Consider the following 19460-nt stretch of genomic DNA (forward strand, 5'->3'; position numbering starts at 1 on the left):
TATGTGGAATACAGCCTTAAGCACACTTTGCAGGTTTGAACGTGCTGGGACAGGGTTTGAATGAACAGGGTTCAAGAAGATCAATTGCTCAAACAGTTGATCAGCATTAAAATGTGACTTCAAGCAGAGTTGGCTTTCAACAAAAGCTTAAAAACTCGTATGTGTGGTTGTAAAATGGGTTTGGTCAAAGTGAAGAATCTTGCATGGGAAGGATCCAACCCGTTTCTAGATTCACGTTATGATAACGAATGCCATTGGTATAATCGGAATGCATCCTCTTGAGGATCTGTAATAATAAAGTTTAGTTTAGTTTAGACTGGTGTCTATCTGCTAAAGCTGTTCAGTTTTTAAGGCCTTCTACAATTAAATGCGGAAGGACAATGGGAAGTTGAGCTGAACATTAGCTTCTTAAAATTGGTTTAAAGGGATAGTTCACCCAAAAATGAAAATTGTCATCAATTACTCACCTTCCAGTTATTCCAAACCTGTATCTTTCTTCTGTTGAACACAAAAGAAATGATTTTAAAGAATGTTCGTCACCAGACAGTTGATGGCACCCTATATAGTAAAATACACCCTTAGTGTTTTTTTTTCTTCTTCTATGGAAGTTAATGGGTGCCGTCAACAACTGTCTGGTGACCAACATTCTTTAAAATAATTTCTTTTGTGTTCAACAGAAGAAAGAAATTCATACAGGTTTGGAACAACATGAGGGTGAGTAAATGATGAGCGAATTATCTGAGCTTTCTGAGCCCTCAACCGCTCCGGAGGAAGAAGTACATTATACCTCATGAGTCCACTAGAGGCGCTGTGAAACAAACGCGTAACATACGGGCGCCTTATAAACATCCGGTTAGGTGTTTTTCTGTTGAACGAATGGATTTGTGGCTCGTTACAAATTAGTATTTAACACATTTTACTTATTAATTGATATATAAATTTAACATATTTGGAGTCAAGAGAGCTTTGTTTCCTTCTCGGTCTGCTTTAGGCGGAGACAAATCGAGTCTTTATTGGTGTTGGTGAGTAGAAGCTTATAGACGATAACGTCACATTTGCTCTAATGTAACCGTGCTATATTTCATTGATTTTACCACGAACCTAGCATGTATCATTGTATCTTTGAGTAATACTTGTGTTTTTATTGTTAATGCGAATGACGATGAATGTTCGGTTATGTTTATAACCGCTGAGAAACCGCAATTTAGTGACATGAAACATTTGTTTGTGTTGAGACATTTAATCATATATTTTTTTTACTGGATATTCATATCCTTTACTACATAACAACTATATAATGATGCTCAGACCGTTTATGCATTATTGATGTTATTGTAAACATAATTTTCTTCTCACAGAGGTTTGCCATTTTATTATTCAAGCCCATTCAAGAGTGTCAACTTGTTTTTAATTTAATTATTTATTTAACTATATATTAACATTTTGATCTTTTACATTTATATGTGTAATTGTATTTATCATGGTGTTATTGATGTTTTAAAATAAGACAAACCAACTAATACATTTTGGCCTGGTTTCACAGACAGGGCTTAGATTAGGCCTTGGTTCAGTTAGCTTTTATAAATGTTCCTTAAAAAACTAAAAAAAAAATTGGAACTATAGGCTTAAGCCTTGTCTGTGAAACCGGGGTGTTAGATTTCATTTTACAAAAGATGAACAGTATGGAAAGTGACAGGACAGGGAGAAAGCAAATGTATTAAAGGGATAGTTCACTTTAAAATGAAAATTAGCCCATGATTTACTCACCCTCAAGTCATCCTAGGTGTATATGACATTCTTCTTTCAGACGAATGCAATCGGAGTTATATTAAAAAAATGTTCTGGCTCTTCCAAGCTTTATAAGAGCCGGAAGCTAGTTATTTTAGTCGATAAAGTTTTAAATATGGATATTTTTCTTACACTAACGCATCGCATCGCTTCACTTCAGAAGGCCTTTATTAACCCCCCAGAGCAGTGTGGAGCACTTTTATCATGGATGATTGAACTTTAATAGACTTCAAAAAATATACATCCATTCATTGCCAATATAAAGCTTGGAAGAGCCAGGAATTTTTTTTTAATATAACTCCGATTGCATTCGTCTGAAAGAAGAATGTCATACACACCTAGGATGACTTGAGGGTGAGTAAATAATGGGCTAATTTTCATTTTTGGCATATTTAGATATATTTAATGTCATAAGAACAAAATATTCTGCCCAGCAGGAATGATCCAATGAATGCACTCATCCATGCACTGTTTTCATTGACAAATTCAAATGTTTGTTGTTTATGATTCAGATGTAAAAGGTGTTCCCCAGCAGTGGTCATGAGTGACAGTCATCCTCTGCGGCCGGTGAGCTCAGCGTCTGAGATCGACCACCTCCATCTCCTGTCGGAGCAGCTCGGCGCTTTAGTTCCCGGGGAAGAGTACAGCGATGTCACCTTCGTGGTGGAGGAGAAGCACTTTCCTGCACACAGAGTCATTCTAGCGGCCCGCTGCCAGTATTTCAGGTTGCTCTTCATGAGATGTTGCTTGTCTATTGGGGCATTTCTTCATTTAAATGATTTATGATAGAAAAAATAGAATCAATTTTGTATGCCTTTTTTTATTTTGAAAGTTTTTGTACGATTTTCAAACATTCAGACAAATGATGTGACAAAACAAAAGTTATGCAGTAATTTGGTAATAAATTGCATTGTGTCATCTGAAGTTAAACTAATACATTTTAGTTTACATTAAGGTTAATTTGTTAGCATTAGTTAACTACATTAGTTAACAAATGAATTTTTAGCATTTACCAGTACATTATTAAAATCAAAAGTTATCTGATAATATTATTTAAAGGGTTAATTCACCCAAAAATTAAAATTCTGTCATTCATTTTTCACCCTCATGACGTTCCAAACCAAAGACTTTCGTTCATCTTCGGAACACAAATTAAGATATTTTTAATGAAATCTGAGAGATTTCTGTCCCTCCATTGACAGCTACGCAACTACCACTTAGACACTTCATAAAGTTCATAAAGAGATCGTAAAACTAATCCATATGAATTGAGCGGTATAGTCCAAATTTTTCTGAAGAGACACAATCGCTTTATAGCCCTTATGTAGCCCCGCCCATTTTCAGCGCTGCACTCGTTGTCTTTTGACTTCCGGTCTGTATTTTCACAGCGATTTTGCGTGTTTATTAATGAACAGCTCGTTTTAAAATCTTCCCGGTCGACTGACATTTGTTAAGTCATCTGCTTTAAACATTACAGTCCTCATGATAACTTTCGTTAACTTTACATTAAGTAAATCCACTTCAATAGTTAATTACTCCTGGACAGCAATGCCATAGAAATATACAGAGCGACCGCAAAAACGAAAGTTAAAAGACAATATTCTAAAGATGGCGGCGCCCTCGTTTCTCTGGCGCATAAGGTCTATACGCTGAACAGATTTTATTTAGGCTTTTAACAAAAGTCTTGAAACAACACGAGGTTGCGTAAATGGTGACAGAATTTTCATTTTTGGGTGAACTATCCCTTTAATGGACCTGAACTAACATTGATAGGATATAATTATCAATTCAGAAATGTAACAGGGTTAATGTTTCACTGTCTAATTTAACTTTACAAACAGTTCAGTTGTTCAAAAGAATTTGATGCTGATAAGGTTTTATGCTTTCTACACAAAATGTAACAATTATGAAACCACTTCAATTTCAGCCATGAGCAGCTCTATAGAAGACAGTAGTATCATTATCCAGCTCAGTCTAGATTCAGTGTTGAGTCAGCTCAGTACAATAACAGTGTCAATGTTGCAAAGAAGTACCCATTTTGTAAAATCATTTCTCGTTTCTAAGATAGGCTTTGTAACCTAACCTTCTCTAATCTAACCTAATCTTTCATTTCATCCTTTTTATTTTCTTTGTCTTTAAAACTCCTCAGGGCTTTGCTGTATGGAGGGCTGAGAGAGTCCCAGGCCCAGGCAGAGGTTCGGCTGGAGGAAACACGTGCTGAGGCTTTTTCCATGTTATTGCGGTATCTGTACACGGGCAGAGCCACCCTGAGTGAAGCCAGGGAAGAGACTCTGTTAGATTTCCTGGGACTGGCGCACCGCTATGGCCTCCAACCACTAGAGGGCTCCATATGTGAGTTCCTCCGCACTTTATTGAGCACGCGAAACGTCTGTCTGGTGTTTGATGTGGCTAGTCTGTACTGTCTGAATGGGCTGGCTGAGGCCTGCATGGCCTACATGGACCGCAACGCCACCGAAGTGTTGAAGTCAGACGGCTTTCTCAGCCTTTCAAAGGTGAGTGATAGAAGATATGAAAATTTGAATGCTTAATTGAGTTTAGTATGTAATATGGCTGTTCTTTATGTTTGCTCTCTGCAGTCTGCACTGTTGACCGTTGTGAGGAGAGATTCCTTTGCTGCAAGTGAAAGGGAGATCTTTAAGGCCCTCTGCCGCTGGTGTCACCACAACGGTGATGGTCCAGAGGCAAAGGAAGTGATGTCATCAGTCCGACTGCCCTTGATGACCCTTTCTGAAATGCTGAATGTGGTTCGTCCCTCGGGCCTCCTCAGCCCGGATGACCTGCTAGATGCCATACAGACCCGCTCAGAAAGCAGAGACATGGACCTCAACTACCGTGGCATGCTCAGTCCGTTTACTTTTCTCTGCTTATCACTCTTTACATAATGAACACTTAAGCTGCTTTTCCAGCGTTGGGCCAAACCGTTCTCGCTTCTTGCTTAACCTCTCAATTCCGTGCAGATCTGCCCCAGCATGTACGGATATGGTTTCATTAACGAAGCTGATAACGGGGCTCTTTGGAATATAATATAAGTGCGTCAGTCATTGTCTTGGTAATGCAAGAGTTTACAGACGGTATGTGATGTAAATAGCGACCGTGTCATGGAGGATGATCAGAGATTTCTTTTAATTTTATTATTAACTTGTTTACGTTGCTCAAATAGCATGCTTGGCCAGCTACAGAGAAACTGGTAGTCAGGCAATAGACAAGTGATCAATCCTGAGTGGCGACATCACTACACGCATTCTACCTGCCATGGTTAGCCAACCGTGCTGAGAATTCTGGGTCGATAACGGTTTGTTATCGTGCCGAACCAAACTCAAGTGGAAATATACCATTCCCGTTCTTAGAACCGTTGGGCCCAACTGTGCAAAAGCTGCTTTAGATTATTAAAGGAAACAGAGGTCATATCATGACAAATCAGTTAACTTTTTTTCTTGACTTAAAAAAAATATATATTATTGTCTGATTTTAAAATGATCTATAATTTATACATTATTATTATTATTATTATTATTATTAGAAACCAACTGCCTGCATCAAACATTATTTTCATCTTGCAGAAGTTTTATTGAAGCTCATTAGAATGTCATCTTGTTGACAAGTTAATTTGTAATAATTATTAAAAAAATTGTTTTAATTGATAATATATATTTTTGTGTGTAATTGTATTTGCCATGACCAGTTTTAAAATAAGACAAACCAACTAAAACCACAAAACTTCACAGAATTAATCAAATTCATTGCTAATACCCACCAAAATTGTCACTTTCTTGAGGATGATGTCATTAAGAACCTGCTGGCTCTTATAAGTTGAAGAGATTTCACAAAGGAATAACACTAACAGTATGGAAAGTGGCAGAGCACAGAAAATTAACCCAAATATTGCATTTTAAGACAAATTTGATCGAGAAACAAAAATGGTCTGACAAAAAACTTGACTAACATTGTTGTTTGATATGGCCTAATTAATCTGTAGCTAACAGTTTCTGATGATAATGCTTGAGATTTACAATTTGTGTATTTTTCTTGGTTCAAAGTATAATTAAAAAATGTAAATATCTGGACATTTGAGTTATTTGTCCACCTTTTACAACACTGACATGTAAAGTAAAGATCCGTAGTGTACGGAAGATGTTTATAATGCTTTAGTTTGACTAAAATGTGTCCTCTGCGTCGTTGTGTGTGTTGTAGTCCCAGAGGAGAACATTGCCACTATGAAGCATGGCGCTGTGGTGGTGAAGGGTGAGCTGAAGTCTGCTCTCCTGGATGGAGACACGCAGAACTATGATCTGGACCATGGCTTCTCGAGACATCCCATAGAAGAAGAGGGACGAGCTGCTGGCATCCAGGTCCGCTTGGGTCAATCCTCCATCATCAACCACATTCGTCTACTGCTGTGGGACAAGGACAGCAGGTAATGCAACATTAAAGGGACAGTTCACTCAAAAATTTTAATTCTGCCAGTGCCATAATTTGATCACTATCATGTCAAGTTATATAGCGCTTTATACAATACAGGTGGTATTGTATCATTATTCAGTTCAGTGTTGATTCATTTTGGTTCAGTAACTGTGTAAAGTACATCAATTATGAAATGAATTCAGCTAAAAAGTAGAAAACAGTGATGTCCTCCTCCAGCTTAGTTGAGTTTTCATCCAATAATGTTACTGCATTCAAATCAGTAACACTGCTGAATATTAAGTGTCCCCAACTAAGCGAGCAAGAGGCTACAGTGGCAAGGAATCCAAACTCCATCAAGTGACAGAAATGGAGAAAAAAAAACCTTGTGAGAAACCAGGCTCAGTCGGGGCCAGTTCTCCCCTGGCCAATGAACAAACACGGTGCGATTATCATTCATACTGCATCAGAAGTCAGATTGTGAATCGGTAGCATTCAAAATATTTCATCCAGTTCCTTCTGCTTGAAGATCGGATTCATCACTCTGGTATGAAGACAAAGCTGGTCATAGGTCTGTGAGGAGGACTTGTCTGGTTCTTGTGGGCTTTGCTGAGGATCTGTGCCGATGGCTGTCATGTCGACGAGGTCTTCATAGGGGATTGTTCTAGTTGACATGGTCTCTGCTGACATTCAGGGCTGCATTGAGGTCGTGACCAAGTGCAGGTCCACCATCTGATCTGGATATGACCCGGATCCGGCTGACTACGGTAACCTCGGGATAAGGATGAGACAGACAGACTAATATTAGTGTAGATGCCATTTTTCTTACCATGTAACAAGTACGTCTGGTGTTATGGGAAGTGTGTTCCCGGTTCCGGTTGACCTAATTTATGCAGCCTAACAATCCTTTAACGGATTTAAATTATAGACTCAAACTACTCGAACAAGGCTTGTAAGGCTGTTTCAGAGTTTGGGTGCTAAATAGGGACATTTTAATAGGGAGCCAATGCAGTGTTGACAGAACTGGGCTAATATGGCCATATTTCCTGGTTCTAGTAATAACTCTAGCTGCAATTTGGAACAGGTAGAGTTTGTTTATTAAGCATGCAGGGCAACCACCCAATAGAGCATTACAATAATCTAGCCTTGAGGTCATGAACGCATGAACTAACTTTTCTGCATTTATTATTGAGAGCGTATGTCATAATTTTGATATATTTTTAGGATGGAGAAATGCGATTTTACAGACAGACGCTAGAAATGTGGCTTTCAAATGAAAGATTGGTATCAAAGAGCACACCCAGGTTCCTAACTGACGACGAAGACTTCACAGAGCAGCCATCACTTGTTAGACAGTATTCTAGGTTATTACTTTTGGAGTTTTTTTTGTCTAATAATGTCGTTTCAAACTCAAATGGAAATTGTCTGCCGTTCTCTTATTCATATAGGCTACATTCACACAGTCATTTTTTGGGATTGACAACCGTATTACTTACAGGTTTGATTCTCGAAATGTTCCGTTGTAACCATAGTGAGAATGACCTTAGTAATATCAAAGACCACACAGTAGACACACGCATTTGTGCACTGCAGAGTATGACATGACACAGTATGACATGACAACTAGTTATCCGGTCCGGTTCCGTTAAAGGGCACCTATTATGCAAAATTCACTTTTACATGGTGTTTGAACATAAATGTGTGTTGGCAGTGTGTGTACAAAACCACCCTATAATGATAAAAATCCACCCAGTGCTTTTTTTTTTTTTTTATCCCCATAAATCATAAGCACTGTCTCAGAAACAACCCGTTCTCAGATTCTGAGCAATGTGACGTACTTTTGCGCAAGCCCCTCCCACGTCCCATGATGGACACTGCAGTTTAAGCGTAGACCCGGCCTGTTTTCTTATAAGATGTAAGAATGAACATAGCAGTCTTCATGTACTCTCGTTGTTACTCGAGGATGGATCTCTACCAACTGTTCGTGATCCAGCTTACAGTCTCCGGAGCGATAGGCCTAACGTTACTGATCACGGCAATAATGGAAGGGAGAGCGCACACTTTATTACACTTCATCTGAGTCGTTTTACGGATATAAAGTTTACCAGTTTATTAAGCACCCCCTGAAAACCTGTGTATATATTTGTTTACTGTTAGTTGTAACGAGTGTTTCTGTTTAATTCGCTGATAATGAAAGGGAGAGAGAGAGTTTATGGATTAGACTTTAATGCGCACTTCTTATACTGTATATTATAGATGTATAGATTTTCTGGAGTAAAACTGACGCTTCATCTTTTGTGTGATGTACAATAAACTTCATAAAACTCATCAGTAAATTTTTGGCGTGGTCCGATACAACAGGATTGTACTAATAGTGGATAAAAGCAAGATGAAAAAGTTATAACTGTAATTGAACTAAACTATACCTGTTCTATCTCCATACAGCATATATTCTCTGGCTCTGTGGGCATTATTGTCCGACTCCGGGTCGAAATGAACACTGCTACTGAGAGTCTCTGTTCTGATATTATCATACTGTGAGATGAGATTGTCCTGACACTGAGCGCAAGCTTGTGAAGCTCCGCCCTCTGTGCCGGCAGCAGCAGCAGCTCATTTGCATTTAAAGGGATACACACTAAAACGGCGCGTTTTACTCAGACCCGAAAAGTGACAATTTAAAGCTAAAACTTATACTTAAAGTATTTTGAGCGAAAACTTCACATATGCACTCTGGGGACATCAGAGACTTATTTTACATCTTTTGAAAAGGGGCATAAATAGGTGCCCTTTAACACAGCACAGGTTTTGAGAATGTGGTTGAGAGTCCTGAAACTATACAGGTGTAAGTTTAGTTATAGAATGCAGTTGTCTCTCCCCTAAATAACTGAACTGTGTGTGAACGCAACTGTATTAAGGACTCAAATAAAGAACTGATAACCATATTCTGCTGTTGTGTGAACGTGGCCATAATGAAAGGAATGAGAATGGATGCCGATTAGCTACTAAAAAACAGCACATATGACATGCAATATCTTTGGATACAAGACACAAGAACCACTGGCACTGATATTGATGTTAAGCTTGGCACACCGTGTTTTCATGTGGCTTATTTTGAATGTACAATATCTTCACTAAAGTTATTAAATTATGCCCATTTGCAGCATTTTGATGGCTCGCTCATGTCTGCAGGTCTTACTCGTACTATGTCGAGGTGTCTATGGATGAGCTGGACTGGGTACGTGTGGTGGATCACTCCAAGTTCCTGTGCCGCTCCTGGCAGCATCTCTATTTCCCAGCACGAGTTTGCAGGTAGAACTCATTACACAACAACTGGACTCTGTTTCTCAATTTTATTTGGGAAACCTTGTTTATCTTTGTAATAAAAAAAATATTTTGTTGTACTGCTTGCTTAGAAGACATTTAGATTGAAATGAAAATTAAGTTTAGACAAAAAAGTGACGTTGCTATAAAAAGTGCTAAATTTAAAAAAAGTGCTAAAATAAAAAACGAAGCTAAATTTTCAGCAGCCATTACTCCAGTATTCAGTGTCACATGATCCTTCAGAAATCATTCTAATATGCTGAGTTGATGCTCAAGAAACATTTCCTATAATCAGAAATGTTGAAAACAGAGTTGTGATGCTTAATATTTTTGAGAATATTTGAGATTGTTATAGAAGCCTTCTGTAACAATTTACTTTCCCCTTTACTGCATCCTTGCTGAATAAAAGTATTAAAGTGCCCCTATTTTTCTATTTTAAAGGTTCCTAATTTTGTTTTAGAGGTTTCCTACAATAGGTTTACATGCATCCGAGATAAAAAAAACTTTTAATATACATTGCACATCACCTCATTCCTCAAAGAGCCTGAAAATGGTTTGTTAGAAGATTCAGTCTCTCTAAACCTCTCCTTTTACATGTTGAGCCTACTCTGCTTTGATTGGTCAAATGGCCCAGTCTGTTGTGATTGGTCTACCGCTTACAGCATGAGTCTTCCTCAGCACTTGATACACAGTGATACAGACAGTAATGATGGCGTCGGTTTTACCGTATAAATCAAGTGCGAGTCCTCATCCTTTTGAAGTGCATGCAAAGTGGATTCGCAGCGCAGAAAAGAGTGTCTTCTCGACACGTTCACATCATGAACCAAACTCTTCCAGTCTCAGCTACCACTACAGTGTTTGCAGACGGGTCAAAGTTGACGTTGTTCGCGGGCAGCCAGAAAAGACCATTGGCGGGCATTATACAAATTTGTTACATTTTAACATGGGTATGTAACAGGAAGTGAGACTTTCTGATGACTCGTTTCGGCAGTTCAGAGTTGATTCTTTTAGGAGACAAATTACTTTGTTGTGCACTTTCATTTTTAAAACTTTGTAGACCTTTTACATTCACAAACACTGCATGAAAGGTAATATTCAAAAGGCATAATAGGGGCACTTTAATGTATTTAACAAAAGAAAAAAAAAACTTACTAATCTCCAAATTTTGAACAGTAGGTTAAGGTTTAGGTTATGAACACTTGAACAGTGTATTACAAAATCGGAATTTATAACAGTTTATTATATAATGCTTACATGCTGAACAAACCTTATACATCATGTACAATTATTATATGAACATGTTTTTGGGGTATCTTGTAGCAAGTCAATCAAATACAAATGGTATTTCCATTAGATTTGTTCAATTGTGACACAAAAAAAGCAAATAGAGAACGTTTCAATGCTTAAACTCAAAGCTTATTATCTCTGAAAAGTCCTGGGTGGCTTGTATGGTCTAAAATAAATCCACTACAAACAAATGTCTTCTGCAGAGGAGAGAAATTAATTGTTAGGATGAAGAATGTTATATTGCTATCTGACTGTGTGTTTGCTTGTGGACACTAATTTTTATTTTTATTTTAAATTTTTACTCAGGTTTATTCGCATTGTGGGGACACATAACACAGTCAACAAAGTATTTCACCTGGTGGCTCTAGAGTGCATGTACACACAGCGACCTTTCACCCTGGAGAGAGGCCTAATAGGTAATGTAGTTTTCCTAATTTCAGTGGTTATTCAGGAAGTTACACACATATCAGCTCGGTTACTGAAACTCATCCCACGTCTCCCTGCAGTTCCCACAGAGAACGTGGCGACCGTACAGGCGTGTGCTAGTGTGGTAGAGGGTGTGAGTCGCAGCAGAAACGCCCTGCTGAACGGGGACACCAGCCACTATGACTGGGACTCGGGATACACCTGTCACCAGCTGGGCTCTGGAGCCATTGTTATCCAGCTTGCTCAGCCATACATGCTGGGCTCAATGCGGTACGAGATCTTATGTTTCAGGCTGTATTATGCCCTTTTACAAATTCTTGAATTTGTTTTTGGAGTCTACTAGAAAAGGTTTTTATGCTTGAATGAATGTTAAAAAATTAACATTACTTTTCACATATTTTACAATAATGCTCTGTTTAGTTCATGTTTCTATGAAGCCCCTCTTTGCAAAAAACACAATATGCTCTGATTGGTGTTCTGATTAGTCAACTGCTTCAAACTTGTAAGACGCCCCTTTACCATAACCGTGAGTTTCAACACACTTCTAACGCAACTCAACCGGGCTTCGCCCCTTTATTTTGCGTATGCCTGGGGCAGAAATGATTTAAATGAGAAATATAGTGACGTGTTCGTTCCCAGAAGAAACTCAAGACTACAATGTAGGCGTTTCAGGGAGTTCAGGGAGTTCAGTGACTTTGTGCTTTGTAACTTTGCAACCTTTTTCATACTCAAACAGCAGTTTACACACTAAAGAAAGCATATCATATAATTTATTACCTTGTCTTGTTTTCTTCTATTTAATTCCACAGTAAGTGCTTTATTGTATCCACTGTTATTAGATTTGAGATCTGTGGCGGAGGAGGTTTTCGGCAAATAACAGATTCAATTGTATTTTGTTACTCGCACAATGCTATTGTACGGCTTCAGAAAACTTGGAACACATTGCACGAGTCATATAGACTACTTTTATGATACTTTAATGTCATTTTTTGAGAGGAGAGAATCTTTGAGTTTAATTTATCATCTAAACATCTTTTATCTATTTTCCACAGAAGAAACCCATCCTAAATCATGACAGAATTATGACTTTTAAAGAGGACCTATTATGCTTTCTTACAGTGTATATTATAATTTTTTTTTTTTTAAACGATGAGTTGAAATAATCTTGTGTTTCTGAACCCAAAACAACAGGGTAAAGTTGTATTTAACCCTCAATATGCCTTTCAATCACTGAAGACTTTGTCTCAGTCTTTGGTTTAGACATGCTGACACTGTGAAATCTGTGTGTCTGTAGGTTGCTGTTGTGGGACTGTGATGAGAGGAGCTATAGCTATTACGTTGAGCTGTCTACAAACCAGCAACATTGGGTGAGAGTCATAGACCACACAAAAGTGGCATGCAGGTCAGTGAATGCTGTTTTTCTTTTTATTGTTACCTCATTATTTTCTTGCATTATAATTATGTCTATAAACCACCTCAGAGTTTACATAAGTTGCATGTAATTCTTACAGGTCGTGGCAGAATCTGACGTTTGAGACACAGCCTGCATCCTTTATTCGTATTGTGGGAACTCACAACACCGCTAATGAGGTGAGCGATCTCTGCAAACTCTCACAGGATGTGTTTCTGTGACTCCTTCCAGCATCACATTAATGCTGCATTCATAAGTTTACATTGAGATAATATGATGTCAGTTTTGCATCATATTGCAAAACAAATTATACATGCAGTATTTGTCAAAATAATCAAATTTTTGATGAAATTCTACCGCCCTAATGCACTCTTTTCACATGCTGTCTCCACTAGGTTTTTCACTGCGTTCACTTTGAGTGCCCTGCACAGGTGGATACAGTTGTTAAAGAAGGAAGTTCTGGACCAGATCAGCTCAAACCAGAATCCAGCTCCCAGTCCTCACGTTCACAGGGCATGACGCCCCAAAAACCCTTCACGTCTCCACACACATAGACTGGATGTTTCTGATAAGACACACTTGAGACGCTCAGGTTGTGTTCTCAAGGTTACGTGCTGCTAAACAAAGAATTCTTTATATTTATATTGAGAAAATACTTGAGCCGATTGTAACATGATGGTGAGTATAACAATTACTGTCACATGCACTTATTTTATTATGTTCGGATAACTACAAAAAACATAATAAGTATTACAGACTTAATGGGTTTTGCAATACTGTCTCATTTATTAGATATCTTAAAATTGTTCATCGTAGAAAAGTAAACAAATATCCTGTTTAAAATCAAAAATTAAAATCACCATGAAACGGAAGTTGTGATAGTCTTTCCTTCCCTATTGTGAAGCTTGATTTTGTCCATGGGGAATTGATTGGATGGTTGGATGGATGTGGTTTGCTATTGGTCGATCTCATGTGAGTGACAGGTTGTATGTACCGCCCTCTCGCCAGTAAACACATCATCAGAGGAGAGAAGAGATGTTATTTTGATTAAAGATTACGAGGGCACATGAATAATAAAAAAAACAAGATGTGCATGGATAAATCATTTACAATAAATACTGCAATATTCCATAAAAAAACAAGATTGTTCAATTTTGATTTTATGGTGGCTAAAATAATAAAATCACCATGAACTGCATAGACCTCTTGAATTTTTATTTATTTATTTTAATGCTGACTCAAAACGTATTGTGGTTGACACACCAGCATTATTCTAATTGCAAGTGATCCTGTATTTAATGTAGTCTGGGTGTGTATTTCCTTTTTCTTTTAACAGTTTTTATGTTGTTCATGGTTTTTATGTTGGCATCTAACCAACTTCTATAGAGTTTGATTGGATACACAGCCTTTGACGTCAACAACAAAATATATTTTCTCATGCATTTTTTCTTCCCCTTTCAAAGTCCCTAGGTTGTGTCTTATTTAACTTATCCTAATTTGTATATACGATACAAAATAGATATATATTACGTAGTTGCATTATATTATTGCCATTTAGCATTGTTTATTATTATTCCTTGCTATCTGTGACAGTATATTACAGACTAGGGTTGGGACCCACCAAATAATAACCACTTTAAGGATGCTCAAATGAAAATTGTTTAATTTTATTGTAACGCAAGCTCTAACGGTTAGAATTGGGGCTGATTTATTGTCAGATGATGGTGAGAAACAGATGGAAAGTGTGAAAGTGACTGTTCAGTCAGATCACATATTAACATGCTTCCTTCTCTGAGGAGATTTAATAAATACTGTTTCTCAATCAGACATGGAAGGGTGAGTGACACCATAATACCACCTTCATTAAGCCACCAGGAACAGACGCACCCTATCAAACTTCCTCGCTGCAATCAAGAGACTTCCCCAAGGGCTGGAGGATGATGGAGACTGACAGACAGTTGAAATGAAAACTAGGATGCCAGTACTCTGTTGAAAGGACCAGGTTAACCCTATGAAACCTACAATATCTAAATTATCAACATGATCAATGCTTTGCTGAAAAAGTTGTTTGCGTGCAATCTTCTACATGCCTTCTGTCATCTGATTGATAGTTTATACTTTTTAGTAAAAGGACTTTGTCCAATTTTAAATGTGTCCACTTTCAGTTTGTGATGTACATGTTTGTGTTTTACTATGAAATCTTTAATTATTTTATAAAGTAAACGTAAGAATAACTTTTATATTGTTAGTAATATTTCAAGATGCATATTTACTGGAATGAAGCAACTTAGGTTTACCTTATTACACATCTTAATATGGGGGGATGTTAAAATGAGAGTATCAAATATATGATACAACAGGCTTTTGAGGAATGTATATTGTACATCTCTCAAACATCATTGTATTGCATTACATTATATCTTTTGCCCCCACAATAAAAACTACAGATCTTTGATAATTAAACTAAGCATTTAAATATATTCCCCCCGTTTCACAGACGAGGCTTAAAGTAGTCCCAGACTAAAATGCAGGTTTGAGCGGTTTTAACTGAAAACAACTTGCGCTGACATATATCTTAAAATGTCAGTGCTATTGTTTTGTCTCAAGAAGCAAACCAGTAATGTTTTTTTTTTTCAAGTATGAACTTCATATTCTCCTATATCATAGGCTACATGAGCCATAAAAGCCTCAAATTATGACAAAACATAGAACACATATGCCAACTTTTATTAATATTTTTATGCATCAAATATTTTCTCTAAAGGTTCAATAAAGACAAATAAGCTGTTTTGAATGAATGAAATTTTAATGGCCTTTTTAATGTTTAATTATATATATATACAATATTATTATATATATTTGTTGCATTGTATTGTTATTCTTCAAATCCGACACTTAAAATAACTAGCTTAAGTAAACGAAAGATCTGCGTCAGTGCGTTACAGTTTGAACGAATCATTTATCATCAGTCCGTCATTTACGAACGACACACACGGATGCCAAGATGGACGGGTCGTATTTAACCTCACCCTCACAAAATTACACCAGGTAAAAGATAATATAACCCACACTAAATATACGTAATTGCATGATAAAAATGGTTTGTGTCGAATAAACTGTCGATCGTGCGTCGAATTACATTAAACCGTCAAAATCCAAGAGGCTAACGTTACGTTCACAGCATTGCCAGCCCTGTTTTGAGTGCTAAATACGAGTATGTTCATACCCTATGGTTCATACAAAGTTCGCGTAACGTTATGTAAGATTGATAACCACATTCCATAATCCGTAACTTAAATTTGAGATCGAGTTCATTTGGTTTGTGCTGTGTGTGTGTGTGTGTGTGTGTGTGATCTGAACCGTTGTCGACAAGTTCAAGCGCGCGCTTCGCTGTCATCATTTGCTATCATTTCGAAATACCTGGTAAACTTTTTTTGACACAATCATCTGATCATTTTTAGTATTGCTTCAATATGGCGTTTGATTTCACGGACATATTTGTTTATTTCAAATGCTTAAATCTGGGGCCGAAAATCTTCTTAAAGGCACAATATGTATTTTTTTTATTTAAAAATATAAAAAATCACTATATCTATGTTATATATTTTTTAAAGTTGTGTATTTACATTATCCCGACAGTTCCAATTAACTTCTAAATCCAGAGAAATTAATATTTTAATTCGAAGACACGGACCGTGTCTTTATTTCCGTTTTGTCGCCGTCAATGCCGTCATATCCGTGTTGTCTCTGGTTTCCGCTCGTGCTGCCATGGCAACCAGAGCTATGAACCAGAGCTCTCTGATAGTAACCAAACTGACGCGGACAACTGTGTAGTTCGCAATGTCTATTTGCACGCTGTTGTTGTTTCGTTCAAACATTATGGACCATGGCAAGCAGACTTTGGATAAAAAAGAAGAACTAAACCGAGAATCAATATCAGCGCGGTGTTTTCGAGATGTCGAGAGCTCCCATGGACACTATATAAACAAGAGCTCCACGTCCGAGACTTCGACAACTCCTACATGTACTTTATTAAACAGGTGAGCACATTTACATAAAACTAATCAAGGTTATATAGTTCAACAATGATAAAATGTTAGAATATGATCTGTATGTTATTCTAATGTTGATCTAGCTAGCTTACTGCTAGTCTCATACAGACAAACTAACACATACATTTCAACACTTTCAAATGCAGTTTAGAGTGATAGTGTAATGTTAGACCAAGTGAAACAGCGCTGCGTTACCTCTCAAGTTTAATTTGTCTAATAAACTGACCTGTGAGTAGTAATTCTGCGTGTAGTTCGGTAGAATGAAATGTCCATATTCCTTTTATATCTGCGGGACTCGCATCGCGTTTGGAGCTGATAGCTGTCTCTTAGCAATCCCGAACTGCTTCATATCACAGTCATGATAAAAGCATCGATGTATTCAGTAATCCATATACATTATTAGATCGGTCGGCTTGACGTTGACGACAAAATCCATAATTCATAGCAAATGTTGCGTCATCAATCTACGCCTTTGTTATTGTAAATAGGTTAGCGACCCCTAGTGGAGAAAAAATCCCATATTGTGCCTTTAAGAAAGAAGTTTACATTTCTGAAGATACATTTCCAAGTAGTTCGTAAGAATGTTTCTAATTCTTGGAAAAAAATCGTAAAGGAGTTCTCAAATATTTTCTTACGAAAATTTTATTTGTTTTTAGAACACGAACTGTGTCTAAAATCGCGTACTCTCTTGAGTAGGTAACGTACTTATTTTGAATAAGTAACGTTAATTACGCCACGACCGCTTAACAAGTATGTACTATTTAGTATGAATGTGTGCATTTTGAGTGTAATCCGAACATACTAAATTCGACATGTCACTATCATGTGACCTACCAGCCTCAGTTGCATTGGTTCACTGCCATATAGCTTGGCAAACAGTTTTGGAGAATTTTATGTTTTCCCATTCAAAGAAATACACTTTCATGCCTGAGAGAGGTGTTTCAAAGATGGCCGGCGAGTGAAATGAAGAGAACTTGCTGGTGTTCAGCAGTCGGCGTTGCATTAATGTGCAAGGTATTTTAAATAGTTACTTTAAAAGAGTCTGTCACTGGTTGGAGCATTTTGTTTTGCATTTATTGGCGCTCTCTCTATAGAGAGCCTAAGTCCCTCCCCTCCGCTTCCGGCTCATGGGACCTTATTTCGGAAAAAATATGTATGGTAGTCAATGGCGAGAGACAACTTATCTTTTTATTCCGTCTGAACTGTGCCCTGAATTACACACATGATGTTTGTCAATTTAAAAGATAATTAAGAAAGTCAAGAAAGTCGCAGTTTGTCATAAAACAGAAGAGTAACATTTAGTTTTATGTGAAAATCGCTCAATGAACTACATCTCTCGTCTCGCCTTTACGTATGTGTGCAGTCTGGTACAAAACACTCAGGCTTGATGGTTATAACTTAAGTCTTATAACGTAAGACTATAGAAAAAATGACAGACGTTAGCTTCAGTAAAGTTAGCTTCATTAATTGAGAGAAAAGGTATGACGTCACATGTGCGCCTTTTGGGTTTGTAGTCTTTGTAATTACGTATTTTCACAGTCTTATACCTCAACAGTTTTACATCAAACTGAGACTTTAAAATGTATCTTTTAAATTGACAAACATCATATGTGTAATTCAGGGCACAATTCAAACGAGATCAAAATATTTGTTGTCTCTCGCCATTGACTACCATACAATATTTTTCCGAAATAAGGTCCCATGGTGGTCCACCGGAAGGGGAGGGACTTAGGCTCTCTATAGCAGTGGTTCTCAACCAGGGGGCCGGACGGAGTCCACTAGGGGGTGCTCAACAAACTTCCAAGGGAGCCTTAAGATGACTTAAAAATATTTAAAATAAGACAAAACTAACTTTAAAATAAGCTAAAACAACAAACAATTAAAATATTTAGTATTTGTTTTTATATCTTTCTGTTTATGCCAAGCTCTAAAAAAATTAAAAATAATAATAATATACATTAGTAAGACGCTGGTGCTAAATGCCGCTGCCACATGCAAAATGACTTATATATGAGACAGCCACCCTCTGTTTTTTGACAATATGGAATGGTTTCTGGTTACATCATTATGACATCATGTTGGCAAACACACGACATGCAAGTTTCCGTAGTGTAGTGGTTATCACGTTCGCCTAACACGCGAAAGGTCCCCGGTTCGAAACCGGGCGGAAACAATTATTGTTGTTATTACATCAGATTTTTTGTTACAGACTTAGCCTACACAAAGTTGGCTACTAATTTTACAATGCTAACTATTTTTTTTATTATATCTAACAAACAGCCTATTAAACTGTGTTTGTATCAATGTAAAGACGATGAGTATTATCATGAAGGAAAGACAATGATTCTTTCTTTCTTGCCTCAGACTCATGAAAGAAGTATTGCTGAATGTTGTTTTCACAAATCGGAGACAATAACATGAGCATTTTTAATCTTTTTCAACAGAAGAAAACCTTTTGAGAAGTGATGGGAACAAAATCGTCCATGGCGAAAAGTACTAAGGACTCCTTAGTAAAAGTAAGACTCCTAGTTGTAAGCTGCAGATGAATAGCCTCAAAAATGAGTTTTTTTTCTAATATAACAAAAAAAGAAATAAAAGTGATCTTTCAAAGAGAAAAGTGTATTAAACTTACATTTAAAACAATTTCACCATCTATTCGGGATGGTTTAACATGTAGGTTTCCGTAGTGTAGTGGTTATCACGTTCGCCTCACACGCGAAAGGTCCCCGGTTCGAAACCGGGCGGAAACATTGTTT

The 19460-nt window shown here is 37.3% G+C and overlaps 1 protein-coding gene and 1 long non-coding RNA gene across 2 annotated transcripts in view; one reads left to right on the top strand and one right to left on the bottom strand.

The window, feature by feature from the left end:
- LOC309486259 overlaps positions 1 to 19460 on the bottom strand; it is a 323243-nt gene that overhangs the window by 100563 nt on the left and 203220 nt on the right. The gene's annotated exons all lie outside the window — the stretch shown is intronic.
- Positions 823 to 13850, top strand: btbd9 (BTB (POZ) domain containing 9). The gene is made up of 11 exons (XM_082153387.1): positions 823 to 1022; positions 2301 to 2513; positions 3938 to 4301; positions 4386 to 4653; positions 6001 to 6223; positions 9397 to 9516; positions 11122 to 11231; positions 11322 to 11511; positions 12536 to 12643; positions 12753 to 12831; positions 13048 to 13850. Exons 2-11 carry the CDS (start codon positions 2329 to 2331, stop codon positions 13204 to 13206), a joined length of 1806 nt encoding a protein of 601 aa, XP_082009513.1. The 5' UTR covers positions 823 to 1022; positions 2301 to 2328; the 3' UTR covers positions 13207 to 13850.

The sequence above is a fragment of the Leuciscus leuciscus genome (assembly GCF_965113295.1).
Source record: "Leuciscus leuciscus genome assembly, chromosome: 22".
Taxonomy (NCBI): domain Eukaryota; kingdom Metazoa; phylum Chordata; class Actinopteri; order Cypriniformes; family Leuciscidae; genus Leuciscus; species Leuciscus leuciscus.